Genomic DNA, 27,614 nt, shown 5'->3' with positions numbered 1-27,614 from the left:
GCCGCTTCTTCACTGCTGCTGGCTGGAACTCATTATGTAGTCACAAAGAACCTCCTGCCTGTGTCCCAAGCGCTGGGATTGGAAGTATGCTTATTTACCATACCTAGCTACAGTAATCTTTCTTAGCAACTCCTACAGCTCCTGGGAGGGTGTGACCTGATTTCTGGGAAAAGGGAGCTGGCTAGCAGATCTGTCATTTGTGGGCAATAAACTTTTTTTTTAGTCTGTGATCTCTATCTTTTTTTCCTCTACTAAACATGTTATGTGCTTGGATGACTTTGGAAAGGATGTCCATGCATCTATAGAATGACTTGGGAGGAAAATGTTTATACAAATTCAGATATATAAGTAGTTCTCTCCCTGCTCCAAGCATTTCTGGAATGATGCATAGTGGTTTTTAGTGTGTGGTGTACATGCATGTGTGTGGAGGCGAGGTTAAGCCCATGTGTCTCTCTCAATCACTTTCCATCTCATACATTAGGGCAGGGTTTTTCACTTGATCTCAGAACTCACTGATCCTGTTAGTCCATCTACCCAGCTTGCTTCAGCAACAGCATGCTAGGATTATGGATGGCTGCCATGCTGGACTGACACTTCAGCAGGCACTGGGATTCAAACTCCTGTCCTGATTCACAGCATGCCTCCAAAGCACTTAGCCCTCTGTAGTAAGCTTTTGAATTTTTATTTAACAAATATATATCCTTATAAGGTTTTTTTTTTTCCTGCTTCCTGAGCTACTAATCATCGCCTAGTAACCCTAGTTGACAATCTGTAATCCTATTCTAGGGACATCTTAAAATTTAGATGCTGCTTTGGGTTACAGATAAAAACATCAAAGAAGCCGGGTGTTGATGGCCCATACCTTTAATCCCAGCACTCTGATAAAAGGCGTGCGCCACAGAAACTGGTGTTTGTATAAAGCCTAGGTAATATTCGAGATAGCCAAGAAAAGCTTCGGATACATTTTTTTGTATCCAAAGATGTGTCATGGAGTATTTTTGGGACGCTGACGGAGCGAACGTCTACCCCCACCACCCCCACCACCCACCGACCACCCGCTGCAGTCGTCTCGGGGTCACGGCGGGGGGAAACCCCGCCCCACTGGGACTTCCGGCTCCGCGGAAACTTCCGTTCTTGGCTCCAACTGGGCGGTACCCGAGCTCCTGGAGCCGCCCTGGAAGTGACGCACGACGTTCCTTCCATTTTGTGAAACGCCCGAGCCGCTAAGTGCGTCAGTTGTGGAGAGACGTAGACGGGTTGAGTTCGGGTCTGTAGGGAGGCTGCCAGCTCCGTCGCAGACTGCGGACCTCTCCGGGTCTCAGCCGCCAGAGACCGTGTCCGGTAGGTGAGTGGCTCGCTTTGAGGGCAAGGCTTCTCGGATCGAGGCTTCTTCATGGCCGCTCGGGTCGCGAGTGGCCGGGGCTTCGCTCTTTGCGGAGGACGGCGTCTAGAGAGCGCAGTTGATTGAGGTGGGCGCTGGGGCACGTCTCCCTTTGGGTGCTGCTTGAGGGGACACACGGCGGAAGGGCGGGCGTCGGGGAGGGCGTTCGTAGGGGGAAGCAGCGCGCTTCTCCCCGCCACCCTTAGGCGCTCCTTATCCGGCGTCATTCCGCCTCTACGCCGGGAGACGGCCTTGCCCGGGGCCGCTGGGGGCTCCCTTGTGGCCGGCGGGCGCGGTGCTCAAGGCTCGGCTCGCCCCGGGCTGAGGACGGAGCTCGGCTGGCTCGCTCCTCCCCCGCCGCAGACGCCGCCATTTTGTGCTGCGAACGCGCCCGTCGCCGACTGCGCAAGCTCGGCTGTGGCGTCGCGAGATTCCGGCTTGTGACGCTCGGGGAGGAGGCCGCGACGCTCGCGCGGCCGGCTGCTATTGGACGAGGCCTTGCGGAGGGCGGGGCCGGCTTCGCTGGCTTTTCTCGGCCTTTCCTAACTGCGGCAGATGGGAGGGGGCCCGGGAGCGGAGAGCGGCTGCGCAGTCTAGAAAGCTGGCAAGTGGGCGTTGCGGTTGCCTGCGGTGTGGAACCCGGGGAGAGGGTCGTTTGGGGAGTTGCGTTTTCATTTGAGTTTTGAACGTGAGGGGGCCCGAACTGTTGGTACAGCAGTTGGTAAGCGGTTTTTAGGCTCTGTAGGTGTTTGACGGCTTGGCCGGTGGTTCCCCCGTGCCGTCCTTAAATAGCATCTCGATCGATTTTTACTGCTTAACAGGAAACACTAGCCGGGCATCATGAGTGGCTGTCGAGTGTTCATCGGGAGACTAAATCCAGCAGCGAGGGAGAAAGATGTGGAAAGATTCTTCAAGGGTTATGGGCGGATCAGAGATATTGATCTGAAAAGAGGTTTTGGGTTTGTGGTAAGTATTTCCTCGAACTGAGTGAAGTATCTGTCAAGGGGTAACCGGCTGTCGGTGGCCCATGGTTGGGAGGCAGAGGCAGTGGAATGGACCTCTGAGTTTGAGGATAGCCAAGGCTAGAGAGAAAACCCTGCCTCGGAAAGACAAACGTAGGTAGAGGTGTCCTGGAACTCTCAGACCAGCCTGGTCTCGAACTCAGAGATCCACCTGCTTCTTCTGGGATTAAAGGTGTTGGCCACTGCCCGGCTTATAGATGTCATCTAACACTGGTCGTGATCTTAATATGCTGTAGAATGCCTGGCCAAAAGTCCCACTAAGTGTCCTACTGTAATGTAATTGTAGGAATTTGAGGACCCAAGGGATGCAGATGACGCAGTTTATGAACTTGATGGGAAAGAACTTTGCAGCGAAAGGTAGGCATGATCAGCATAAGCAGTTTCCCCAGGATAATAGAGCAAGCTGTTGGAGTGCTCTTACGTGTGGGGTAAGCATGTAATAGGCATTTTTATTTCTCTTCATAGGGTTACTATTGAACATGCTCGCGCTCGGTCTCGAGGTGGGCGAGGAAGAGGACGATACTCCGACCGATTTAGTAGTCGCAGACCACGAAATGATAGACGGTGTGTGGTGGGCAAGTGATGGCCTCTAGTGTTTATGGTGGGAGCCACTTAAGTCTGCATAATCCACCCACTGAAACCCACAGAGTCCGTGGAAGTGTTGCCCGAATTTGTCAGTAAAATGTGACCTTGCTTGTTTTCTTCTTCAGAAATGCTCCACCCGTAAGAACAGAAAATCGACTTATAGTTGAGAATTTATCGTCAAGAGTCAGCTGGCAGGTTTGTTGAAATACAGTTTTGAGTTATTTTAATGTGGAATTTTAAAATGTTACTGGGTAGTTAATGTTTTATTAATATATTAAAAGTTTTATCTTAAATTAATGGATTTAATTGAACTATACTTTTAAACTTTAATTAAATGTAACTGGGGGATGTTTCAGATTTTAATAACTAGTGATCAAATGTAATTGTTTTGAGGTTATTTTTTCATGTTTTTAAAAATCAATTTTAACCAAATATTAAACCCTTTATTTGCCAGCCTATCTGTGTCGTTGGCCTTATGACGAGGAGTGCCTGTGGGTTATCCTAATCGTTGTCTTGGTCACTCTTGGTTGGGCCTGGTTGACTTTGCCAGTCAGCTCCTACAGTGATCAGTTGGCCACCTCTAGATCTGTGTTTGCCGGTCTAGACGTAATCGGTGCACTTACTTGAAGTGCCGGGTTGCAGCGATCCCAGAACGTTGATAACGTGATCTGATCCCTAAGTTGAGAGCTGTCTTCCTGTAACGCTTCCGAATAAGAGGTCCTGGTCGAAAGAGTTGAAAGATACGCAATTAGTTGGTCGTTGGAATCCTGATCGCAGTAAAGTGGTCCTTGGTAACTGCACAAGAGTAAAACATGTCTGCATCGCCAGTAGTCTGCTAATAGGGAGGGCTGTGCGATTAAAGGCTTCCATCGATTGGGTAGTATCCTTCAAGTGGGTGGCGAAGAGCCAGTCGGGCCTATGTCATGAAGGTTTCTCCGACCGCTTAATGGTTTGCTGCTTGACTAGCCTAGGGAAATGTTAATAAAGGTAAAGTAAATTTTTTTAATGACATATGGGGCACAAAATAACTGGTGTCTTTGTAAATGTTTTTTTTTAATATAAAACTTCTACTTTAGTCTTTAAAACATGTACTGTTCCTTTTGTTTTTTTTGTTGTTTGTTTTGTTTTTTTTGTTTGTTTTTTCCCCCTTTTGTACTGAGCTCAGTTAGACTAATACTATAATGTTAAAAACTGGAATTTTCCTCTAGCATTTTGCTTAAAAGCAATATGCTATTTGCTTATTTCGTGCCCTGGCATAATTTTTGAACTCTGATAGAATACAAGTGTGGTATATGCCATGTTTGTACTTTATCTAACAACTTCTCTTTCAGTAGTCTTGTTTTTATACCATGTGGTTGTTTGTGTGTCACTTTTGCCTTTTCTCTCCTTAACATAACTGTCTTGTGTTAAGGATCTCAAAGATTTCATGAGACAAGCTGGGGAAGTAACCTTTGCGGATGCACACCGACCTAAACTAAATGAAGGGTGAGTATGAGGCCTTTTCAGTACCCTGGAAACTTCCTTGTGACATTGCTAGGATCCAAAGTATGCATGTGCTTGATTGTGGTAGTTTTGCATTGGCAGTTTTGGGAGACCAGTTTTATTACAAGGGCTGGTTGATGCTGCCATTTAGTAGGGACCTGGCAGGATGCTGCACATTGACAGTAAATGGGAAGACACTTCACAAAACAGTTGTCTGCTTCAGAACCATACTGTGCTGTGTATGTCAGCAGAATCAGAATGAGCAGGAAATGGGATTCATGTTTGTTTTGATATATGTGGTTTGCAAGGCTATTGGTATGTGAGCTTTAAAGGCATTTTTTTCTCCTTCCTCCCATTTTAGGGTAGTTGAGTTTGCCTCTTATGGTGACTTAAAGAATGCTATTGAAAAACTTTCTGGAAAGGAAATTAATGGGAGAAAAATCAAATTAATCGAAGGCAGCAAAAGGCACAGGTACCCTTTTATTGATATTTTTAAACCAAAAGTTTTACTAAACTGGCTTTTAGAGCCTTGTCATACAGCTTAATGTCCTTTTTTCTCTTTCCTCCCCATTTTTCATAGCAGGTCAAGAAGCAGGTCACGATCTCGGACCAGGAGTTCCTCTAGGTCCCGTAGCCGATCTCGTTCCCGTAGGAGCAAGTCTTATAGCCGCTCAAGAAGCAGGAGCCGGAGCCGGAGCAAGTCCCGTTCTGGTAGTAGGTCTCCTGTGCCTGAGAAGAGCCAGAAACGCGGTTCTTCAAGTAGATCTAAGTCTCCAGCATCCGTGGATCGCCAGAGGTCCCGATCTCGGTCCAGGTCCAGATCAGTTGACAGTGGCAATTAAACTGTAAATAACTTGCCCTGGGGACCTTTTTTTTTTTTTAAAAAAACAAAACAAAAAACAAATTCCCAAAAAAACCATACTTGCTAAAACTTCTGGTAAGTATGTGCTTTTCTGTGGGGTGGGGTTTGGAGGGGGGTTGGGCTGGCTTTCTTTGTAGATGTGGACCACCAAGGGGTTGTTGAAAACTAATTGTATTAAATGTCTTTTGATAAGCCTTCTGCTCACACTTTTGTGACTGTCTGAAGTATATAGTTTGTGTATATTGACAGAGCTCTTTTATAACTAAAGCATTTAATTTTTTGTACTAGAAAAATTTTTGAACATTTTAGTTCATTGTTCAGATATGTTAAGATTAGTTTAATTACTCAATTAAACTAATAGCTTTGGACACTTTAAAAGAGCTCTAAATTTGCTTGTATATAAAGGCTTAATATGAGTTTTACTTGTTTAGGGTCAAGGGTGCCTTCTCACCCATTAACAGCTGTAGGACAGATATTAAAGCAGCTGTTTGTTATTGATAATAAAATATATCAAGTATTATACTGCTTTTGGTGTTTTTCTCTCAAGTCCTGTATGGTTTATTTCATTCTGTGTGTTCTAAGTTAAAAACTACACATGTAGAACCCTGAAGTAGTGTGGTATGGGCTTTTCAGTATTGTTTTGCCATTTGAAGTTAGTGGAAAGAGGGGCTAAGGAGACAGCTTACTGTTAAAACTAACAACTAAGAATGGCGGGCGGTTAACCTTATATTTCTGTTCCTTCCTTGCTATCCTGTTGCCGCCTGACTTGTATTGCCATCAGGTTGCTTACCCTAAGAGCAGAAAGGCCAGGGCTTTGGTAAACACATAAGATCCAATGCTGGTATTGTTTTGGTTTCTTGACAGATGTCATACATTTGGGACAGTCATGGTGTAATTTCTCAGGGATTGAGTTTAAGGGATTTTCATATGCTGGCTTTAATTTAGTTCCTGAGATAAGTGACTGTATGTATGCATATTTTAATTTATTAGGGTTTTCTAGATGGCTGTCCTGGAGCTTGCTTTGTAGATCAAGCTGACCTGTGCTCTTGGTTACTGGGATTAAAGGCATGGGCCACCACTGCCTAGCTAATATGTGACTGTTTATTAATGGGAAATTTAAAAAAACTGTATGGGTGTGTGTGTACCACTTGTATTCCTGGTGCCTATGGAAGTCAGAAAGTGGTGTAGGATTCCCTGGAACTCCAGCTCAGTTAGGAGCTGCTGTGTGAATGCTGGGAATCAAAAACTCCAGGTCCTCTTCAAGAGCATCAAGTCGTCTTAGTGCTCAGCCATCTCTAGCTGATACAGGTCTATTCCTGTAGCATTTAAGTCTATCCCTGTGAGAGTGAGCTGCCTTGTAAGCATAGGAAATAAGTTAGTTGAAAGCCTAGTTGCCAGGTACTAGCTTGGTAAGTATTTAGTAGCAGAACATCTTAACATCTGAGTGCCAGATGTTGAGGGAGTCCTCAACTCCATTACCATTTTTTAGGGGCTTTTCAAAGGACAAGTTAAGGGGTTAACTAATTAACAGGGTTCTAGGATTTATTTTTTAAGATTTATTTTTAAGTTATGTATATGAGTGATCTATCTGCTTGTATGACTTTTTACCAAAAGAGTGGACCAGATCTCATGGATGGTTGTCAGCCATCTTGTGGTTGCTGGGAATTGAACTCAGGACCTGGAGTAACAACCAGTGTTCTCAACCTCTGAGCCACACCCCCATCTCTCCAGCCCCACCCCATCCAGAATTTCTGGTTCCAGTGATACCTCAGGACTAGACAGGCATATTCATTTCTGCCTTGTGGAATAGAAGTAGAAAAAATTAGTTTGTTTGCTTCCTCAAAGTGCAAGTTTGGGAGTAAGAGTTGGCATTTGGGAGTAGGTTTGGGAAAGGCTGACTACTGAGTGACCATGAATTACAGCTAATCTTACAGCAGGCTAGATCTAGGACTAGTGGCATGCTTTTTTACCTAGGAAACTATTGCTGTAATGCTGGCAGAACCTAGCATTTTCTTCACTGGCCATCTCACCTGCCCTTTCACTGTAGGAACTGTATCAGGTTGAAGTTTATGTTGAACACTAAAACCTGAGATTTGAGAAGTTAGGAACGGTGAGATTCTTTGACACAAGATTTCACTGTGTGTGGGCCAGGCTGGTCTGGGGCTTGGTATGTGCTGCCCTTGAATTCAGATGTACCTGCCACTGACTTTGAGTGCTGTGATTTAAAGTGTGCCATAAGGGAGGTTTTAGGACTAGTTTTTGGGTTTTTTTCTTCTAAGGATAGTTTGAAGTCCCAGTTCTGCTAGATTGTTTTTTATATTAATCACATCTTGCATAGTGACAGCTGGGTGTTAGAGAAGTCATTGAGCAGATGAACTTCAAAATGTTAAGAGGTAAATATTTTGTGATGAGAGTTGATACTGGCTTATATACTCTAGACTGGCTTTCAGCTGTGTAGCTGATGACCTCAATTTGTCATTCTTTTGTGTCCCCTAATGGCTGGTGTTAGACTGCCCTAACATGTCTAACTTTTTGTTGAAATTTTGGGCTTGCTATGTAGCTGTGGCTTGTTTGGAACTGTAGCCCAAGCTGGCCTCAAGCCTGAGGTGCAAGCCACCTGCCTTAGGCATGTGAACACATCTTTCAAGGGATACGCCATAAATAAAAGTGTAAAGATGAGCCAAATCAAATGGTCATTCTTGTTGTGGTACTGGGATGCTTGTCAGTTTTGCACCTTTGCCAAGCAGGTGCCCTAATAAATAGCTTCAGTTATACCTGATCACTGGTAAATACAAAAGTAGCTAACCACGTTCAACTGTATGCAGTAGTTCATCTGTGTTTTTTGGCATGTGAGTAAAATGTGCAAAATGTTTAGGTATAGAGGCAATAAGGGTTCAAGTTCTGTTTTCCCCAAGTTTTCTGAGTGCCTGGCGTCTGGTTAAATTGGTAGAATGGCTTATTTCTTGGCTTTTTAAGAATTTATCTTCTGATTTTGAAACTTTTCATTGTGGTAGTGGGTGGCAATTTTGTCCTGTTTAATTTCTTTTGTGTGTTTTGTTTTTCAAGACAGGGTGGTGTAACAGCTCTGGCTGTCCTGTAATACTGTTAATAGACCAGGCTGGTCTGGAAATCAGAGATCTGCCTGCCTCTGCCTCCCTATTGCTGGGATTAAAGCATTAAAGGTGTTGCCACCACTGCCTTTATATACTTGCTATTGACTTGAACTTGAACCCAGGTCATGTGGCAAAGGAAAAAGAATTAAGATTGGAAATTTCATGGCCGGGCATTGGTGGCGCATGCCTTTAATCCCAGCACTTGGAAGGCAGAGGCAGGTGGATCTCCGTGAGTTCGAGGCCAGCCTGGTCTACAGTGTGAGCTCCAGGACAGCCTCCAAAACAATACAGAGAAACCCTGAAAGAAAAAAAAAAAGATTGGAAATTTCATAAGTTAGAATATTAGTGTGTTATAGTTTATTTCCTTTTGAGTACTTGAAACAAGTTGGGGATGTTTAATGAACAAAGCACCCATGTTTATCACATGCTGTAGAGAGAGCAGAGGTGAGTGCAAGTTTGGTTCAGCCCTAAGAGTTCATAGCCACTTAAGAGTATTTTTGGTTTGACAGTCGTGGTTCATACCTTGAGTTTCTGAGCATTGAAATCATAAATATGAACCACTTTGCCAGGTTCTTGTTTATTTTTTGAACAGATAGCAAATTGCATGTTGGGGATGAGTGATGGTTCCTGGGTAGATTGCCCCTTGCCCCTCGAGCTCAGGTTATGGCTTCATGATTCTGCTGATAGGTTTGCTGGAAGTACTATACATTCAGGCAAGCTTGGTGTTGCTTGTTGGCTTCTCATTTTTCATATAGGCATTCTAAATTGCCACCTGTCCAGAATCCAGGCCATTGGGGGAAGGGCTAGGTTGTGTAGAAGGAATATTTCCATTGTGGGTGCCTTTTTCCAGAGTTCCTGGAGTAGCATCTTCAGTTGCAGCAGCCTTGTAGATCACTTTTGTTTTCTCTGTGAAGTTAAAAGGAAGAACAGCTGAGGAATACTGTGGTGGTTTGAAGGAATGGCCCCTATAGGCTCATACTTGAATGCTTTGTTTCTACTTGGAACTGTTTGGCCTTGGAGGTGTGTCAGGTGGGGTGGGCTGTTGAGGTTTCAAAAGCCTACATGCCTCACCATTCCTAGTTAGCCTGTCTGCATATGGATCAGGATGTAAGCTCAGTTACTGCTCTGGTGCAATGTCATGCTCCCCACCATAATGATTGTGAACTCTGAGCTCCCAATAAACCCTTCTGTAAGTTGCCTTGATCAGATGTCTAGTATCACAGAGATAGAAAAGTAACTAAGGCAAACACAAAGCTTGTCCAAATACAAAACAAGAACTCCAAAGGGTGTGCGCTAAGTAACAAGATGCTTTTGTAGGATTTTCATCGCTCTAACAATTCATAAAGCAGTAGAGCAAAGGGGGGTTTAGGTAAGTAGTAAGTTCTGAAGGAAGGGAAGGTAGGAAGAAAATGGGAATCTGATCAGACATTTCAGACTGTCAACCCCTACCTTTCTCAACCTGGGTTTTCATTCACTCATTCCTGTGTGGAGTGATGAACTTTGAAGGGAAGTTAAGGTCTATCTTCCATGCTCTCCCACTTAGAAGAAATGGGTCAAGCTGTTTTCACTTCGTTTTGGCATTTTTTAAGGTCTTGACTGACAATCCATGGAGTTTCACATTGAAAGTAATTACAGGTTTTCTGGGACTACAGCTTTAAGCCTAGAACCTAATTGGCTCTAGAAGTGAGTTGTGAGGTAAGACTTTAGACTTAGGTTCTTTCCCCAACTAGTTTTGAACCAAAGGTTTTAGTGGTTCCGTAGTGTGATCAGCACCTTGCTTTCAATTTTGGCTTCTTGATAACCAGGATCACTTGCAAAAAGAACATTGGCATTTGCTAGTCTGGAAATGGTGAATTCTGCCAGGCCAAGTTTTGAATCTGTCTTGAGGTGCAAGTCACAGTTGCTGTTAGCTTTTTGTTTAAAAGGCATTCATAGCTGGGCGGTGTTGGCGCATGCCTTTAATCCCAGCACTCTGGAGGCAGAGGCAGGCCGATCTCTGAGTTCCAGACTAGCCTGGTCTACAAGAGCTAGTTCCAGGACAGCCTCCAAAGCCACAGAGAAACCCTATCTCGAAAAACCAATAAAAGAAAAAAAAAAGCATAAAGGATCTGGAGGTGTAATTCAGTGGGGGAATGCTTTCCTAGCATACCAAGTCTTGGATTTGATTTCCACTACTAAAATGATATGCCTAGACATGTACATGATATAATTTGATTGCTTGGAGGCTGGAAAATCTCCAGTTTGAGGCTATCCTGAACTACATACAGAAAACAAAAAATGAAGGTGGAGTATTTACTTTGTACACATGAGCTACTCAGTTCAGTGCTCATTGCCACAAAAAAATGGTTAGAGTATGCTGATGGCTGGTGAGGACTCGGCAGGTGAAGGTGCTCACTGCTGAGCAGGTTTGAACCTTGAAATCCACATGGAAAGAGAATTTACTCAGGAGTTCTGACTACATGGGTCTATGTGCATGCACTCATGCAAACAATTTAGAGGTTCTTTTAAGGACCACTTTGTTTTTACACATACGGGTTTGCATGCAGTATCAGTGAAGGCCAGAAGAGGGGCATCTCCTGGGCCTTATGGGTCCTGTGGAAAAACAACCATGCTGACCCATCTCTCTAGCCCTTGCAAATGTTCTTTACTGTCAATCTGTGTCTCTAAGAAGCACTTTGGGAGAGAGGTTCTGGGCTTCTTTTGAGGTTTAATCATATTCTGATTATAATAAAACTTTCCTTGAACATTCTAAGTGCTCTAAGCCATGTGGTGGAACACACCTTTAATCACAATATCGAGGTAGGTGAATCCTTCCAGGCAAACTCTGCCAACAGAGTTTAAGTTCAAGACAACCAGGGCTACACAGAGAGATCCTGTCTCAAAAAACAAAGTGCTCTGTTCTAGTAATAAGTCATATCAGATAGGTATTTAAGAAGCGTGTGATTAAATTACTGTATAATCTTTGGATTCTGTTGTATTAGGGCTGTCTTGTGCTTTCCCTGTGGGGGCACTAGGATGCTAGGGCTTGACTTGGTTGCAGAAGACAATACTGGAAGAATGATGAAGCTTCCCAAATAAACACCCTAGAAATATATTAGAGGCAAGGTAGTTGTGTCCTATTATAGTGAAGGTTCTTTTGCTTAAAAACAAGTAATCCACTCAGCCCCCTGAGAAAAACTCCACAACTTGATTTTCTCAACTAATGACAGTGATACTGATGGAAATGACCTTCACTGTTTAAAGTCTTGCATATTTTTAGTGCTACCCTTGGTCAGGTCCCTGCTGGGAACCTCTTAGTAGCTCAGGTCCAGTGTGTGTGGCAGTATTCAAAGGGGAGATGATTGAATACTCACCCTTGGGAGGCTTGATTTTCTCATAGCACCGGAAGATAACAATGAAGAGAATTGCTTCTGCAATTTGGAAAACCATATAGAGAAGAGGAAAGAAGAAGAGTGGTCCGATGACTTCAGGGGGGAAGGTCACATTGAGGATGGTAGAACAGAGTTGGACGTTTTGAAATCCTGTTTCCATGCTGATGGTGCGTCTGCACCTGTGTGAGTAGGGAAAGGTGCTTAACACAAAAGACAGTTGGCAGCTGCTGTGACTGCCCTTCCCCCTTTTAACACTTTAGGCCTATAGCATCCAGTGTAGGAAGGTAGCAAGAACCTGGAAGTTGAAATACATAACGGGTTTGGAAAAAAATCAACCTGATTCCTCATGCCAATCTTAACTCTGAGAAGGATGGAGATGAAATGGTACAGAAGTTTATAAAAGGCTGTGTTGTGTGTGCATACATGCTTGTGCTGGGGACTGCTTGACCTTGTGTTTACCTTGTGTTTGTACTAGGCATGTACTCTACCAATGAGCTACATCTATCTGGCCCCAAGAAAGGCCTTTTCTTTTGAATTGCTTGGAAATTGTGATTGGTCCTTTTATAGAACTGCTAAGTTAAAACTTGAAAGTAGCAGATGAGTGAAATTGGGAGCCAGTATCATTCATCAGTTATGTTAGTCTTGTAAGATAGTTGTACTTTTGACTAGACAGGAGATTGAAATGTTGCAGACCTCATCTTGTTCCTGTTTGTAGCTAACATCTCCATTCCCCCCCCCCCACACACACACACAGGGTTTTTCTGTGGCTTTGGAGGCTGTCCTGGAACTAGCTCTTACAAACCAGGCTGCCTCGAACTCTTCCCTCTGCCTCCCGAGTGCTGAGATTAAAGGTGTGCGCTGATGCTAACATGACTAATTCTAGAACTTGTCATTAGAAGCAAATGCCAGCCCCACTATGTTATCTTTGAAAGCTTTACTTCCCTAATTTTGCTTTCCATTTTCTGGATTGATGTTTATATTTAGTGAATACATATTCCAAGTGTGTTAAGGTAATTTACTGGCTTTAGTGCATTATGAGAATGCTGGGATTACTTTTGGTGCTGTGGCCATTGTGATCTGTAGCATCCAGAATTAGTGGTACTGCAGCACTGGTCATGGGCAGCCTTTTCCCTTGAGTGGTATACATGCATAGTAATTTCATCTTTATCAACATGGCTGCAATAGTGGATTTTGTGTGTGCTTTGCAAATGAGCATCTCTTAGGGTATAGGGTGATTTTCTCTTAATGCAGTGGTTCTCATCTTGGGGGTTGAAAGACTTACACAGGGGTTGTCTAAGACCATTGGAAAACACATTTCCATTATGATTCATAACAATAGTAAAACTACAGTTATGAAGTAGTAATGAAATAATTTTGTGGTTGGTGATCACCACCACAAGAGGAACTGTGTTAAATAGCTTCAGCATTAGGAAGGTTAACTATAGACTCCTACATTAAGTATTATAGGCCAGCAGACCTCTGATGTTCCCACTGACCCTCAAGTTGATTGATCTTTTGCAGTGGCTGTGTTTGTGAGTTGGGTTGCACTATAGCTAAAGACCCCAGCTAGGAGTACAACTTAACGTAACTTCTATCCTACATTGTTCTTGTCAGAAGAGCAAGATGAGTGGACAAGAAGAATTAGCAGTGGTATTAAAAGCTACCCCAGTCCACAAAGTCAGGCAGCTCCAGGAGGTGGGCGGGCTCTCAACACTGGGAGATGGTAGACCTCACTATTAGTGCAACACCTCCACCCTCTGTTTCTCATTGCTCACAAAGTCCTTGTTCGGTTGGTGCCCCACCATAAGAAAGGCCTGAGGGAAACGGAACCTAAGAGACCTACCTTGGATTGAGCTGGAAGAGAGCAGAGAGAGCGTAGCCCAGTAGGAAGCCAGAGAAAGGCATTAGGGAGGAGGTGGCCAGTAATGGCGGTGTCATGGCGAACTTGATGCTGTTGCCCACATTGATGATAGACAGGACTGTGACCGCCACACTGAGTAAGAAAGTGATGGTCATTCCTCCCTGGACATGGGGACAAAAAAAGGACATTAGAAGGGTGTGGGTGGACACAGGAGTGGGAAGACACAGGAATTGTTAGCAGAGGTCATTTTTATTAGAACAGGAAGGAGATACGAAAAACCTTTATCTCCCATTTTTGTGTGTGGGGTTTCTTATAAGTAGCTAGAAAACGTTTGCTAATTTTTTTTCTTTTTTTTTTTTTTTTTTCTTTTTTTTTTTTTTTTTTTTGAGACCAGGTTTCTCTCTATTGTTTTGGAGCCTGTCCTGGAACTCTGTAGACCAGGCTGGCCTCGAACTCACAGAGATCTGCCTGCTGAGTGCTGGGATTAAATGCATGTGCTACCAACACCTGGCTTGTTTGCTAATATTTTAATGACTAAAACATCAACCAAGCACAGCCAGCTGCTTTTGACATAGCTCAGACTGCTGTGAAATTCAATGACTTTTGTGCTGTAGCTGTGAAAAGATGAGATTCCCTGGTCCTGTGAAACTGATACTTATAAGCAATGTTTTCAGTCTGTAAACATTTGCACACGACTGTACCCAAAAGTGTTTTGGAGCTTTTTTCAGCCTCCATTACAGGGAGGAACTTCATTTTGTTTTAGAGCAGCAATTCTCAACTTATGGGTTGCACCCCTTTTGGGGGGAGTCAAATGACCCTCTCACAGAGGTTGTGTCAGACCATCGGAAAACAAAGATTCACAATAGTGACAAAATCAGTTATGAACTAGAAACAAAAATTTTATGGTTGGGGGTTACCACAACATGAGTTATTAAAGGGTTGCAGTCTTAGGGAAATTGAGGGGCTCTGTTTTAGGGTGAATTGCCAAGAGTCATTAGAAGCAAAACTGATGCACAAGACGGTTGAACCAGGTAGCCTAATGATGAGTAACCCTAAAGAGAAACCTGCTCACTTGTGTGATCTGGAAACAAGGTGGGGAAGTTCCAGGAACGTGTAATAGCATTTTTATAAACTCTGTAACTCCATCTTGCCCCCTCTCAGTAAGTGAGGTAGAAACATGTACTGGGTGCAATGGCATCTTTTTATCCTAAAGTTAACTTTGCAGTTGCATCTTACATACACTACTGTGAACCCTTAATTGGTAGGTTCTGGTGAAATAATTGCTCAGGGTTTTCATTATGAAACAAGGATGTAAATTTTCTCCCATGCTCTTTGCAGCATGTTCCAAAATGTGTAAATTTGTCTTGGTTTTTCATCTTTTGAATAAAGAAATGTATAGCAACATACTTGGTTATCAGTTATTTTGTAATGATTATGCTGCAACTTGGCTCTAGTTTCCATTTTATTCCTGTGTGTGATGTTTACTTGATTTTTTTTGTGAGACACCCACCTCTACATGTCCATAGATGCTACAAGGAAGTACTCTGGCCTAGGGTGGGAGCCTTAGGTTCTTAGGTCATTGGGGGCATGTCCTCTCTATTGTGTCTTGGAATATGAACTGCCCCTTGCCAAGTGACCCAGCATCCAACTAGAGCCCCTAGGACAGAGCAAAAGAAAAAGAAAAAAAGGAAAAAAAAGCTCTCCTAAATTGCCTGTGGTGATAATTGCTGTTACCATGCTTTGTTTAAGCAGGACCCTCAGTTCTTACCTTGATGATGTAGGGAACATACTGTGGCCTTTTGGTCTTGAGGAAGATCCCTAAGCTACAAGGAATGAGAACCATGACCAGTGATATCATAATGCCTCCATAGGGCACCTTGTCCTTGAGGTCTCCGTCATAGATCCCTTTTGTGTAGATGTACAAGAGGAGAGGCATCATGCCCAAGGCAGCAAAGGTAGAGCAGGTGGTCATCACAATGCTGAGTGGGAGATAAAGAAAAAGAAAAACTCGGGTAGATGTTTGAGTATGCTAGACACGGTGTTGCGTACCTTATACCACTTTGTTGGGCAGTAAACAGTAAGCATGCTGTTCTGTGGTGATACCTTGCTTGTACAAGTAAAGCCTGTCTGAAGATCAGAGAAAAGGAGCAAGCCACAGCCACACCTTACCTCCTTAGCATCTCAGCAGACGGGAGAGTTCCTGTTTCTTCCTGCTTGTACCCTCTCTCTGCCCAGTCTTCTCTAAAGAAGCTGAGTAAACACTAGACTTACTCCAAACTGCACATAGTAAGTGGCTGATAGAAGACACAAGCTCAGGCCTGTCCAGCTTCTTCAAAACCCATGTGCTTTATTGAAGAAGATGCCATTCCAATTTAAATAAAACCAGTTTTTCTTGACTGATGATTGAGTTGGAGGACCCACCTCACTATGCATGCCAGCCCTGGGCAGGTGGTCCTGGATGCGTTAAAGACTGAGAAAGCCATGAGGAGCAACTCAGCAGCAGCTACCCTCCATGGCCTCTGCTTGAGTTCCTTGCTGCAGGTTCTCATCCTGCCTTTCTTCAATGATGGTTGTGATGTGGAAGTATAAGCAAAATAAACCCCTTATCCTCAAGTTGCTTTTGGACATACTATATTATTAGAAACCATAGTAAGATAGACACAGAAAATTCAAGATTCAATGTTAAAAAGTTTAGTACATCAACAATGTTATCACCTCTTTTATATATTGCAGTAGACAGCAAGAGAAATAGGAGTGGATAGGAAGAGAAAAAAATTTTTTTGGTTAAGGATTGATCATAGAGGAAATTTTCCATTATAACTAAAAAATTAACAGGGCTATAAACATATGAGCAATCTAAGATAAATTGGGATCAGATATGCTACTAAGAAAAAAATTAATGATTAATTTTATATGCATTGGTGTTTTGTCTGCATATATGTCTGTGTGAGGGTGTTAGATCCCCTGGAACTGGAACTATAGACAGTTGTGAGCTGCCATGTGGGTGCTGGGAATTAAACCCAGGTCCTCTGGAAGATCAACCAGTGTTTTTAGCTGCTGAGCCATCTCTCTAGCTCCTCAGAAAGGTTTTTTAAAAGATGGCATTTGTAATCAAAATTATAAAATATTTTGAAATAAATCAAGGAGATGACAAGATTTTTACTGAAGAAATTATGAAACATCAGACTGCTTAATAATCCTCTTGTAGAATGTAAAGATTTGTCGAACTGGTTTAATAAAGTGCTGATTGGCCCATAGCCCAGCAGGAAGCATAGGCAGGGCAACCAAGCCAAGAATGATGGGAAGGAAAAGAGCAGAATCAGAAGACCGTCAGTCACTGAGGAAGCAGCATGTATAGAAAATAAGGTAACAAGCCATGAACTAACCACATGGCAAAGCATAGATAAGAAATATGGGTTAATTAAAATGTATGAGCTAGTTAGTAACAAGCCTGAGCTATTGGTGGATCATTTATAACTAATACATATTAAGTCTCCAAGTCAGTTATTTGGGAAATGGCTGCTGGTTATTTGAGAACAGGCAGGGAGGAATAGAAACTTCCAACTACAACATCATAGAAAGGTATGGAAGAAGACCTAAGAGTGGTTCTACAGTCATGGCAGACCAGCGAGATGGTTTGAGTGAGAGATGCCCCCTATGTGCTCATGTAGGTGAAAACTGGGCCTCAGTTGGTGGTGCTGTTAGGAAAGGTTATAGGGAGGGAGAGATTTGGTGGAAGAAGTATGTCACTGGGGGTGGGCCTTGAGGTTTTATAGCCCACCCACTTCCTGTTTGCTTTTACTACTTCCTGTATATGGATGATGTGATCATCCAACTTCCAGCTCCTATCATACCCTCCCCATTATGATGGACTATCCCTCTGGAACTATGAGTGAAAATAGTCTCAAAACTTGTGTGTAAATGCTGGGGTAGGAGAGATGGCTCAGGGATTGAGAACATTAGCAACTTCTGGAAGACCTGGGTTCAATTCCCAGCAGCCACATGGCAGCTCACAACCATTTGTAACTCCAGTTCCAGGGGATCTGACTCCCTGTAAAGAGGACATCAGGCAGGCATGTGGTTCACAGACATTCAGGTAAACACACACACACACACACACACACACACACACACACACACACACACACACACATTCAATGTAAGGTTCATCAGAATTCTAGAAATTTTATAGATTTGAAAGCTGATCCTAAAATTCAAGTACAAAAGTAGAAAGGTGAAAAACTGTTATCATTTTCATGAAGTGATCTGTAAAGTCACTGTAATTAAGAAAATGCACTGACAGAAAAACAGCCACATTGACCAATAAGATAGAGTCCAGATAAAAGTTCAACCTTGTTTGACTAATAAGAGAGGTGGTGCTAAGTAGTACTGGAGGAAAAAAATGAATGGTGCTTAATATTTATTCAGATGGAAAATAAGATTAGATAGGATTGGATCACTCATAAAAATAAGTTGTAAGTTGATTTAAGATTTCCATGTGATGGGGGAACAGGAAGGTTGAGTGGAGGGGGTAGAATAGGGGGAAGAGGGAATCATAGGTTAGAAGACAGATCAGGCACCAGTGAGACCTCTAGTGATCTAAAGGGATGACACCAATTGGCAAGCTAAGCAATAGTGGAGAGACCACCTCGAATGCCCATTCCTGATAATGAACTTGATGTCTATAACTATCCGGGAGCCTTCATCCAGTGACTGATGGAAGCAGAGGCAAACACCCACAGTTAAACACTGAACTGAACCCAAGGAACCCAGTGACACAGAGAGAGGAGCGATGAGCAAATTGGCAAAGAATGGGCTGGCAAAACCAGCAGAGACAGCTGATCTGAACAGGGGAGAGCTCTCAGACCCCAGACCGATGGCTGAGAGGCCAGCATGGGACTGATCCAGACCCCCCCCCCCCCGAATGTGAGTGTCAGTGAGGAGGCCTGGGCAACCTATGGGGCCCTGAGCAGTGGATCAGTGTTTATCCCTGGAATACAAACAGATATCTTGTGTTCATAACACAAAGAGGGATGCTCTCTCAGCCTGGACTCTTAGGGGAGTGCCTGGACCTTACCCTGAGTGAAATGACAGACTCTAGACTCTGGAAGGAATTGGCAATAGGGTGGGAGGCTGGGGGTTGGGGTGGTGGAGGGGTGAGGAAGGAGGGGAGGGAGAGGGAACTGGGATTGACATGTAAAACAAGCTATTTAAAATTAAAATAATAATAATAAAAAAAGATTTCCATGTGAAGTCGGGTGGTGGTGGTGCACGCTTTTAATCCCAGACCTTGGGAGGTAGAGGCAGGGAGATCTGTGAGTTCGAGGCCAGCCTGGTCTACAAAGCAAGTTTCAGGACAGCCAGAGCTGTTACATAAAACAACTCTGTCTTGAAAAACAAAACAAGGCAAATACTTTTCAAGTTTTTCAAAGAAAATATAGGAAATATCCTTGTAGACAGTAAGGATTTATTAAATCTCTGACTAGTCATGATAATAGTCATGATAAAACAGTATAGCTAAGTTAGAAGCACTTACTAAGTGTAAGACGTCTGTGTGTGTGTGTGTGTGTGTGTGTGTGTCCCACACTGAAGAGATACATTCAAATCACTTTGTAAATCAAAAAAGTTCTTTCAGAACAACCCCATAGAAACACAGTCCATCCCTCTTCCAGATGAAGACACCCAAATGATTATCCACAAAAGGTGCTAGGCCTCCCATGAAGTCCAGTTAAATTGTGATTTGCTACACACCAACCAGCTGACAAAATGACAAAGCCCAGTGATTCCAAATAAAAAGATGCTGAAAAAAACGGAGCAGTGGTGGCGCACGCCTTTAATCCCAGCACTCGGGAGGCAGAGGCAGGTGGATCTCTGTGAGTTCGAGGCCAGGCTGGCCTATAAAATGAGTTCCAGGAGAGCCAGAGCTGTTACACAGAGAGACCCTGTCTCAAAAACCAAACCAAAACAAAGCAAAAAGGCACCCAAAACCCAGATTTCCCCCCTAAGGAATTGTGAAGTGGAGCAGCTCTGGAAGCTTCCTTGCAGATGACGTGTGAGCCCCGTAATCTCCAGTCCCTGCTCTTACCTCACATGCTCTCACCTGGGAACAAGGTAGCCATGTGCTTGGGGCAGTCTACAGCAAGTATTTTACTGACACGCCTAACTGTGTTGGCTAGTTTTGGTGTCAACTTGACACAAACTAGGGTCATTTGGGAAGAAGAAATCTTCATTGAGAAAATGCCTCCGTAGAATTGGCTTGCAGACAATCTGTAGGACATTTTGTGTTTTTTGTTTTTGTTTTTGTTTTTGACTGAGGATTGACGGGGAAGGGCGCAGCTGGTGGTTCTGGGTGCTGTGAGAAAGCAGGCTGAGCAAACCATGAGGAACAGGTCAGTGAGTGAGCAGCACTGCTCCATGGCCTCTGTATCAGCTCCTGCCTTGAGTTCTTGCCCCAACTTCCCCGGACAATCAACTATAAACTGCAAGGTAAAATAAGCCCCTTTCTCCCTAAGTTGCTTTTGGTCAGGAAGCTAAGACACCAGCTCTTAGAGCAAATTGCCAAATGTATGTATGACCTGTTGATACTAAATTTAGAACATGCAAATACAGTAGATTATCTGTTTGTGCATGTGGCTGGTACATGCGGGTTTGAAAATATCTTGTATGTATGGGGATAGTTTAAAAAGAACGCAGGGCAAGGGAGGGAGTCGCAGAGGGAGAGATGATCAGGGGTTAAGAGCACCGGCTGCTCTTCCAGAGGTCCTGAGTTCAATTCCCAGCAATCACATGGTGGCTCACAACCATCTGTAATGAGATCTTGTGTGTATGAAGACAGAGCACTCTTGTACATAAAACCTACAAATAAATAAATTAAATCTTGAGAAAGAGAAACAGAGAGAGAGAGACAGAGAGAGAGAGAGAGAGAGAGAGAGAGAGAGAGAGAGAGAGAGAGAGAGAGAGAGAGAGAGAGAGAGAGAGAGAGAGAGAGAGAGAGAGAGAGAGCACCAGGGACTGGAAAAATGGCTTAATACTTAGGAGTGCTTGCTGTTCTTCCAGAAGACCCACATTCGTTTCCCAGCACACCTCCTGCAACTCCAGCTCCAGTTCTGGAGTCCTCTTCTGGTCTCAGCAGGTACACACGAACACACATGGCACACACATACATAGACACACTCACACACATTGAGAGAGGGAGATACACAGAGAGACCGCCAGGAATGATGGTGGCAGCTTGTAATTTCAGCAGCCAGGTGGGGACAGGAAGACCAGAAGTTCAAGGTCATGTTTGCCTACACAGTGAGTACAAAGCCATCCCTGGCTACATTAGACTCTGTCACAAACAACCTAAAACAAAACAGCAGCAGCATACGAACAAAAACGATAAAAAAAAATGTCCTTGGAGTTGCTGGAGCCAAACCCTGCTCTCTTCGAGGTGTGGGAGAGGGAATGAGATTGGGAAGCGTATGGTGGCTTCTGTGCAAACGATTGGTCTCTTTATAGACCAATTTACAAGTTGTGTGTTTGTCTTCTCGTCCAGAGACATCATGCTTACTCTGGCTTTGTGTCGGGAGTTCTAGAGTGTGTTCTGGGACTTTGTGTGCGTTGACACTTAGATGTGTAGAGCCGTGTTCCCAGAACCTCAGGCATTTATTTTCCCTCACAATTACAGATATTGGGGACTGTCAGAGGTATCCACTCCCCACCTGCTACCACCTGTGACTATTGTAGTACTCAGTTTACCCGGAAGGACCTGGATGGGAGGTGACCTCCAGATTCTTGCTCCTAAGATTGCAACATTGTGGACCTTGTTTCTGGTTAAGGTGGGATGGCATATTTGTGTTTCCATTCTTCCTTTCTTGTTTGTTTTGTTCTTGTTTGTTTTTGCTTTTTCAGGCAGTTGTAACCTACAACTTCATGTGTAGTGGAGGGTGACCTTGAACTCCTGACACCTTCTGCCTTCACCTTCCACATGCTGGCATTACAGGCCTGTGCTACCATACCAGGCTTACTTCCAAGTTCTTTTATCTGAGATGGACTCTCAAGCATTCCCCTCCCTCAGCCACCTGGCCACTGGGGTAGCTGGGATGACAGACATTCACCACTGCCTCCAGCCCCTTCTTGCTTAAGGATGGACGGGTCCTGCTTTTTTTTTTTAAATCTGTAAACTGGAAAGGAGTAGAAAGATTAGAGGCACATGCTGAGGACACTGTGAAGTGACTGTCCAGTCCCTATGGTGAAGTGGGAAATGTGTAGGGATCGCAATGGCTTCCTTTGTCCTAGTGGGGAACTTGTAGGGATCCTGGTGTGGTGTCCAGGCCTTTTGTCTCCCTGACCACTGACTCTGGGCTCTGTTTGGGGACCAGCAGGTTAAAGGCAGCAGAGTGTTTGAGGACAGCAAGAGTCAAGGTGGTCCCCAACAAACTCGCTTCCTCTATGTGTTTTCTCTTGCCTATGCGTCTTTAAGGAAGGGTCTGCCCTGCCTGGCTGTCTGGTTCCCCCCTCAGACTTAATTCATTTTGAAGACTGAACAACCATGGGAGAGGGCTCTGAGCCCTCTTTTGCATGGCTCTTAGGAGACCGTTGGCAGGTTTATTGACTTCTGTTTCCCTGGGGGTAATATTCAGCAAAATGGAGCAATGGGAGTCTCACCATTTACTTCTTCTTCTTCTTTTTTTTAAAGAAACATATCTTTTTACTTATTTACTTTTATACCAAGTGTGTTGGTGTTTTGCCTGCATGTATGTCTGTGGAGGTGTCTGATCCCTTGGAGCTGAAGTTATAGACAGCTGTGAACCGCCATATGGGTGCTGGGAATAGAACCCAGGTCTTCTGGAAGAACACTCTGTGCTCTTAACCACTGAGCCGTCTCTCTAGTTCCTCACCATTTGTTTCTAACTCTTAAGTGGAACATAGTGAGCTTAAAGAGAGGCCTCAAAGTAGACCAGCGTCTTGCCCTTAGACGCTGTTTGGTTTGCTCAGACTTTTAGATACATTTGGATGACTTGGTGATGTTTGAAATTTTGGAGATTTCACTTAAAAATGGAGATTCAGCTTCAGAAACCTTGGGGCTGGAGAGATGGCTCAGTTGTTAAAAGCACTGGCTGCTCTTCCAGAGGTCCCGGGTTTGACTCCCAGCATCCACATAGTGACTCACAACCATCTATGGTTGCAGTTTCAGGGGATCCAGTACAGTCTTCTGGCCTGCATGGACCCCAGGACATGCGCACAGTGTCCTTATATACACTCAGACATATAAAGTAAAAACCCTTAAAAAAGAAAGCCAGGAAACTGATGTCTGGATTCCCCTCCTGTACAATACTCAGGTCTGATCAGAGGGGCCAGTGTCTTTGAGCCTGATGGGCAGGTCCATTCACTCAGTCAATGAACAGGCTAGCTCGAAAGACATGTGAGTAGATGCACCAGCTCTGCAGCCAGCCAGCCTATCCAAAGGAGTTAAGTTCTAAGACTGTTTCCTTATCTGTGAATGTGGTCAGTAATAGCACTCTGTCCTGTATGTACCCATCCAGGTCAGCCACTGAAACAAGGATCAGTGCAGGATGTACACAATAGACAACAAGGGAATTAAGAGAATAAACTGGGACTTTGTGGGGGCTGCAGAGATGGCTCAGTAGGTAAGAACACTGGCTACTCTCCCAGAAGATCTGGGTTTGATTCCCAGCATCCACATGGCAGCTCATAACCATCTGTATCTCCATTTTCAGGGGAATCCAGTGCCTCCTTCTGGCCTCCTTGGGCACTAAGCACATGTAGTGCACAGACACATATATACAGGTAAAACCCCCATACATATAAAGAATAAGTTTAAAATTTGACTTTGATGAAAAGAAATGTTTAGTGCAAATTCCTACCATCACTGTCATTGCTGTCATGCATGCAGTAATTCTCAGGACAACTGACATTCAAAGTCTGGCAGGGCATGGGGGTAATATTCACACTCAGCCAATGGGATCTGAGGCTTGGTTAATGTGTATGAGTAGGACAGGCTTGCTTGGGAGGAAGGGACTTTGACAGGAGATGGCCATATCAACACCCATGGCTGAGTCTGGAACTTGGAACCAGAGGTTGAGCAAGTTTTCTCTCTGCTTATTAGCCTGAGTAGGGCCTTGCCTAACCTGGGCAAGTGCTGGGACCTCATTTCCACCTGAGGTGTCTTCCAATGGCGATCTCATTACATCTGACAACAGGATGAAGGGTCTCTGATAACTGGGTGAAGGGTCTCGGTATACCTCAGATGCCCAGACACTGGGGGTGAAGGGTCTTGGCATACCTTGGATGCCCAGACACTGGGGGAGAGCCTTTGGAGTCTCTTCTCTGCAGGAATTTGAGATGTTCATTTGGTCCCAAGTCACCTTGGTCTCCCTGGAATGTGCAGAACCCTTTATGGCCCTTCTAGATTTTTAGTTCCAGAGTCAATGCCATGCCATGGTTAGGTGGCTTCAGTTCTCAGGGACCCTGGTTGAAATCTGCATTCCTTTAAAGCAATTCTTGAGACACTTCTGTGAGTTCAGGGTGTCTAAGATGCTTCTGGACCAGCTTGGCATTTTTCACTTGGTACTTAAACCAAAGAGACTCCAGAGCCTGCCCCAACTTAGCATAAACCTTTGACTATCAGCGCCAACCTTAATCCAACTCCTACTTCCCCCTTTCCTGGCTCCAGCCCAGATCTTCCCCAGATAATGTCATCTCCCCCGCACCCCAATCCCACACTACTCCCTCCTAACCCTTAGTCTTACCTGAGGTTCATGTCCCCCTTCATGGCCAGGGTGAAGAGGTTGGACAGGTTCCCCCCGGGAGAGCAGCCACAGATGAGGATGGCCAGTGCCTCAATTGGTTTCAAATGGAAGACCTTGCCCAGGACAAAGGCAGCGAGGGGCATGATACCGTACTGGGACAACATGGCAATGACCACCCCTTTGGGCTTCCGGAAGTGAGCCTTGATCTTGCTGAACTCCATGGTGCAGCCGAGTGAGAACATGACAAATAGCAGCATGAACACCAGGATGACACTCAGCGCCTTGTCTGTGGGGCGGTGGCCAAAGCCAGGCGGCAGAGAGAAATTTAAGGGGGCTGAGATATTGTGTACCTCCATCCTCTGGCACGGCGGGGACCACCCTGGTTCTTCGCTGCTGGCCTTCCTTGCCCAGTGCTTGCTGAATGTTTTCTTTAGTTTCCTTTCAGGACAGAGTTTCTGGACAAAATGTAGCTGTGGGCAAATAAAAGATTATGCAATCTGTAGAACCATTGCTCGCTCTGGCTATGGCTCCAAAGGGAGGAGAGCCACAGCCTTATCTCCCTGGGTCCCCTACCTTGTTCAAGTTCCCCGACCTCTGTGCCTGCTGGGTGCCACTCACACCGCACAGGGTTGGTCCTTTCCTCTGACCTCTGTTGACATGCTTCTCTAGCTCCTCTGAGACCCACGTAGGACCTGCAACCAACCAGGTTTACCTTTTCCTCTTCCTTCCAGCTCAGGCCCTGTTGCCTCAGGTTGTTCACCTGGAAAGGTGCCCTCCCCATGCCCAGTGAGTCCCCAGGTGAAAGGGACTGTACTACCTTTGGTTCCCTCACATAGGCAGAGCCTGAGGGCCGCTGGACAGTATAGGGGCATGCGGTGTTGCTGCCTCCAGGAGAGGATGTTTCCTCCTGTGAGACCTTGTTTTGGGCCCATACCTGGACCATGTGCAACATCAGCAGCATCCAAGAGGCGGGTGTGACTGTCTTGCACCACACCCCTCCCTTCCTCTTAGGGATGGGAGGGGGTGGGTCTTTCATAAGCAGTTTTCTCTTGGCTGGTTGGAGCCCACAGGCTCTGATAGAGGCCTCGTACAGTCCTAATTGCTGAGATTTGTGACAAGGCTTATGGTCACTTTCTTTAGGTTTTCTTGAGATGAAGGTCTTACCATGTAGCCCACACTGACTTTGAATCTGTGACATTCCTGTCTCATCCTTTCCCACGCAGGGGCTATGGGTATGAGCCACCACACCTAGTGTGATTAGGCCACTGTGGGGCAGAGGTAAACAGACTTTTGGCTTGGTGTAACTACTTGAAAACGAGAGCTCCTTCACATACTACTTTTGTAAGGCTCCCAAGTTGGGTTCCCAGTGTCTACGGCTTATAACCACCTGTAACTCCAACTTTAAAGGATCTGATGTCCTCTTCTGGCCTCCACAGGCACCCATACTAACATGTACCCCTCCTCATATGCATATTTTAAGTAAACTAAAAAAATAAAAAAGACAGTGAGAGACTCTTTGACAATGGTATCTGTGATCTCTAGATCCTGCATAGATGGGGATGTGAAAATAGTCCATACATTCCATATCACGCCCACGAGGCAGCTGCTCCATGGAGTTGTGCAATGCATAGCGTGTTCACTGGTGTGGGTGACATAAGACTGACATCCTTTTCCCTTAGAGAGTGTTTGATGTGAATGTTTTCCTGACGTTTGAGTTGGACTGGTCTCAAGAGAAGGGAGGTTAGAGTGCTGAGCAGTGCATGTGGATGCCAGACACTCTGTGGGATGCTAGCCATGCTGTGCAGGTGCTAGCCATTCTGGGGGTACTAGCCATTCTGGGGGTATTAGCCATTCTGTGGGGGTATTAGCCATTCTGTGGCGGTGCTAGCCATTCTGGGGGTATTAGCCATTCTGTGGGGGTGCTAGCCATTCTGGGGGGTACTAGCCATTCTGGGGGGGCATTAGCCATTCTGTGGCGGTGCTAGCCATTCTGGGGGTATTAGCCATTCTGTGGGGGTGCTAGCCATTCTGGGGGGTACTAGCCATTCTGGGGGTATTAGCCATTCTGTGGGGGTGCTAGCCATTCTGGGGGGGTACTAGCCATTCTGGAGGGTACTAGCCATTCTGGGGGGTACTAGCCATTCTGTGGGGGCACTAGCCATTCTGTGGGGGTATTAGCCATTCTGTGGGGGTATTAGCCATTCTGTGGGGGTATTAGCCATTCTGTGGGGTGCTAGTCATTCTGTGCGGGTACTAGCCATTCTGTGGGGGTGCTAGCCATTTTGTGGGGTGCTAGTCGTTCTGTGGGGGTACTAGCCATTCTGTGGGGTACTAGCCATTCTGTGGGGTACTAGCCATTCTGTGGGGGTGCTAGCCATTCTGGAGCATTGATGGTGGCCTGAAGGAGGCTGCTTTCTCCCTTTGGGGCAAGCCAACAAGCACAGACATTCCTTCTGCTTACTAGCCAACATGGTTTGAGTGGCCCGCTTGCCTTGAAAGACTGAAACCTTGCAAACTGTGAGCTGAAATGAATAGTTCTTCCCTTAAAAGACAGCTGAGTGCTCCCGTTGGAGGGAGGGGAATCGGACTGCACCTCTGGACGGGAAACCCCACATCTGCATCGTCATCCATCACCTGGAGCTCCGCCCAGCATCACACCATTCACAGCAGTTTTGTGGAAAGCCTGCCCCTGTGGCACAGGCACATGTAAATCACTCATCTGTTCAATGACCAGGGGCACAAAACTCCCAATTTAACGTACTTAGAAGCTAAAAGAGTAGCAAAGGCTAACAACTGATGCCTGCATCAGGAAAATGCCAGCACTATGTAATGGAATTTTGATAGTGATCACATTTTGACTAGACCCAAATCAAAGATCAGTAAAAAAAGACCACCTGATTACAGCCATCTAATGTAGTAATTGATGAAAGTGAGCATTACCAATTGATGCTAAAACCCTTGGCAGGGGAAATGTGGTTGGTGATTAGGATGTTCACATGGGAGAGGGTCTCACCCTACAGATAAATCGTTAGTTGTCAGAGGCCTCCGCCATAATTCAGTCTTAGCACCATTACGTAGCAGAAATACTACCTCTTAAGATAGGAAGCAAGTTCCGAGAATACAGATTTGTGGCTTATCTGCCTAGTGTAAATCAGGGCGTAGTAGGCTTGAACAATAGAAGGT

At 44.9% G+C, this 27,614-nt stretch overlaps 3 protein-coding genes and 1 long non-coding RNA gene across 9 annotated transcripts; 2 read left to right on the top strand and 2 right to left on the bottom strand.

Moving 5' to 3' along the window:
* Positions 1-1,208: 1,208 nt before the first annotated feature.
* Srsf5 (serine and arginine rich splicing factor 5) lies at positions 1,209-5,852 on the top strand. Of its 6 annotated transcripts, none has more exons than XM_021228774.2 (8): positions 1,209-1,341; positions 2,203-2,347; positions 2,690-2,760; positions 2,869-2,967; positions 3,114-3,183; positions 4,400-4,473; positions 4,832-4,942; positions 5,051-5,852. In XM_021228774.2, exons 2-8 carry the CDS (start codon positions 2,222-2,224, stop codon positions 5,310-5,312), a joined length of 813 nt encoding a protein of 270 aa, XP_021084433.1. In that variant the 5' UTR covers positions 1,209-1,341; positions 2,203-2,221; the 3' UTR covers positions 5,313-5,852. The 6 variants fall into 6 exon arrangements, with proteins under 6 accessions (XP_021084433.1, XP_005072780.1, XP_005072778.1 ...); XM_005072723.4 differs by having other exon boundaries at positions 1,209-1,345; positions 5,054-5,852; XM_005072721.4 differs by having other exon boundaries at positions 1,209-1,345.
* On the bottom strand, positions 1,605-2,220 carry LOC106021361 (predicted GPI-anchored protein 58). Its single transcript, XM_013115345.1, has 2 exons — positions 2,214-2,220; positions 1,605-2,164 (listed from the first exon to the last, which is right to left on the bottom strand). Exons 1-2 carry the CDS (start codon positions 2,218-2,220, stop codon positions 1,605-1,607), a joined length of 567 nt encoding a protein of 188 aa, XP_012970799.1.
* Positions 5,853-8,779: 2,927 nt separating the features above from the next.
* Slc10a1 (solute carrier family 10 member 1) lies at positions 8,780-24,787 on the bottom strand. The gene is made up of 5 exons (XM_005072814.4): positions 24,432-24,787; positions 15,446-15,656; positions 13,660-13,838; positions 11,799-11,995; positions 8,780-9,351 (listed from the first exon to the last, which is right to left on the bottom strand). Exons 1-5 carry the CDS (start codon positions 24,785-24,787, stop codon positions 9,206-9,208), a joined length of 1,089 nt encoding a protein of 362 aa, XP_005072871.1. The 3' UTR covers positions 8,780-9,205.
* Positions 20,697-25,951, top strand: LOC121139309. Its single transcript, XR_005876232.1, has 3 exons — positions 20,697-21,497; positions 23,205-23,469; positions 24,461-25,951. It is a non-coding gene; the product is annotated as an uncharacterized LOC121139309 (long non-coding RNA).
* Positions 25,952-27,614: the final 1,663 nt, after the last annotated feature.

Source organism: Mesocricetus auratus, unplaced genomic scaffold (assembly GCF_017639785.1).
Source record: "Mesocricetus auratus isolate SY011 unplaced genomic scaffold, BCM_Maur_2.0 Super-Scaffold_15014, whole genome shotgun sequence".
In the NCBI taxonomy this organism is placed as follows: Eukaryota; Metazoa; Chordata; class Mammalia; order Rodentia; family Cricetidae; genus Mesocricetus; species Mesocricetus auratus.
The sequence above is the reverse complement of the archived record's forward strand: the minus strand, read 5'-3'. Positions and strand labels throughout refer to the sequence as shown.

Bases quoted from the DNA above. Each gene is read 5' to 3' on its own strand.
- Srsf5 (XM_021228774.2), top strand. From the start codon at position 2,222: ATGAGTGGCTGTCGAGTGTTCATCGGGAGACTAAATCCAGCAGCGAGG. The intron at 2,348-2,689 runs GTAAGTATTTCC...ATGTAATTGTAG, and splicing joins AAAGAGGTTTTGGGTTTGTG to GAATTTGAGGACCCAAGGGA. The intron at 3,184-4,399 runs GTTTGTTGAAAT...TCTTGTGTTAAG, and splicing joins CGTCAAGAGTCAGCTGGCAG to GATCTCAAAGATTTCATGAG.
- Slc10a1 (XM_005072814.4), bottom strand. From the start codon at position 24,787: ATGGAGGTACACAATATCTCAGCCCCCTTAAATTTCTCTCTGCCGCCT. The intron at 15,657-24,431 runs GTAAGACTAAGG...TCTCCCACTCAG, and splicing joins AAGGGGGACATGAACCTCAG to CATTGTGATGACCACCTGCT. The intron at 11,996-13,659 runs GTAGGTCTCTTA...CTACTCACACAG, and splicing joins CTCTTCCAGCTCAATCCAAG to GTGCAGACGCACCATCAGCA.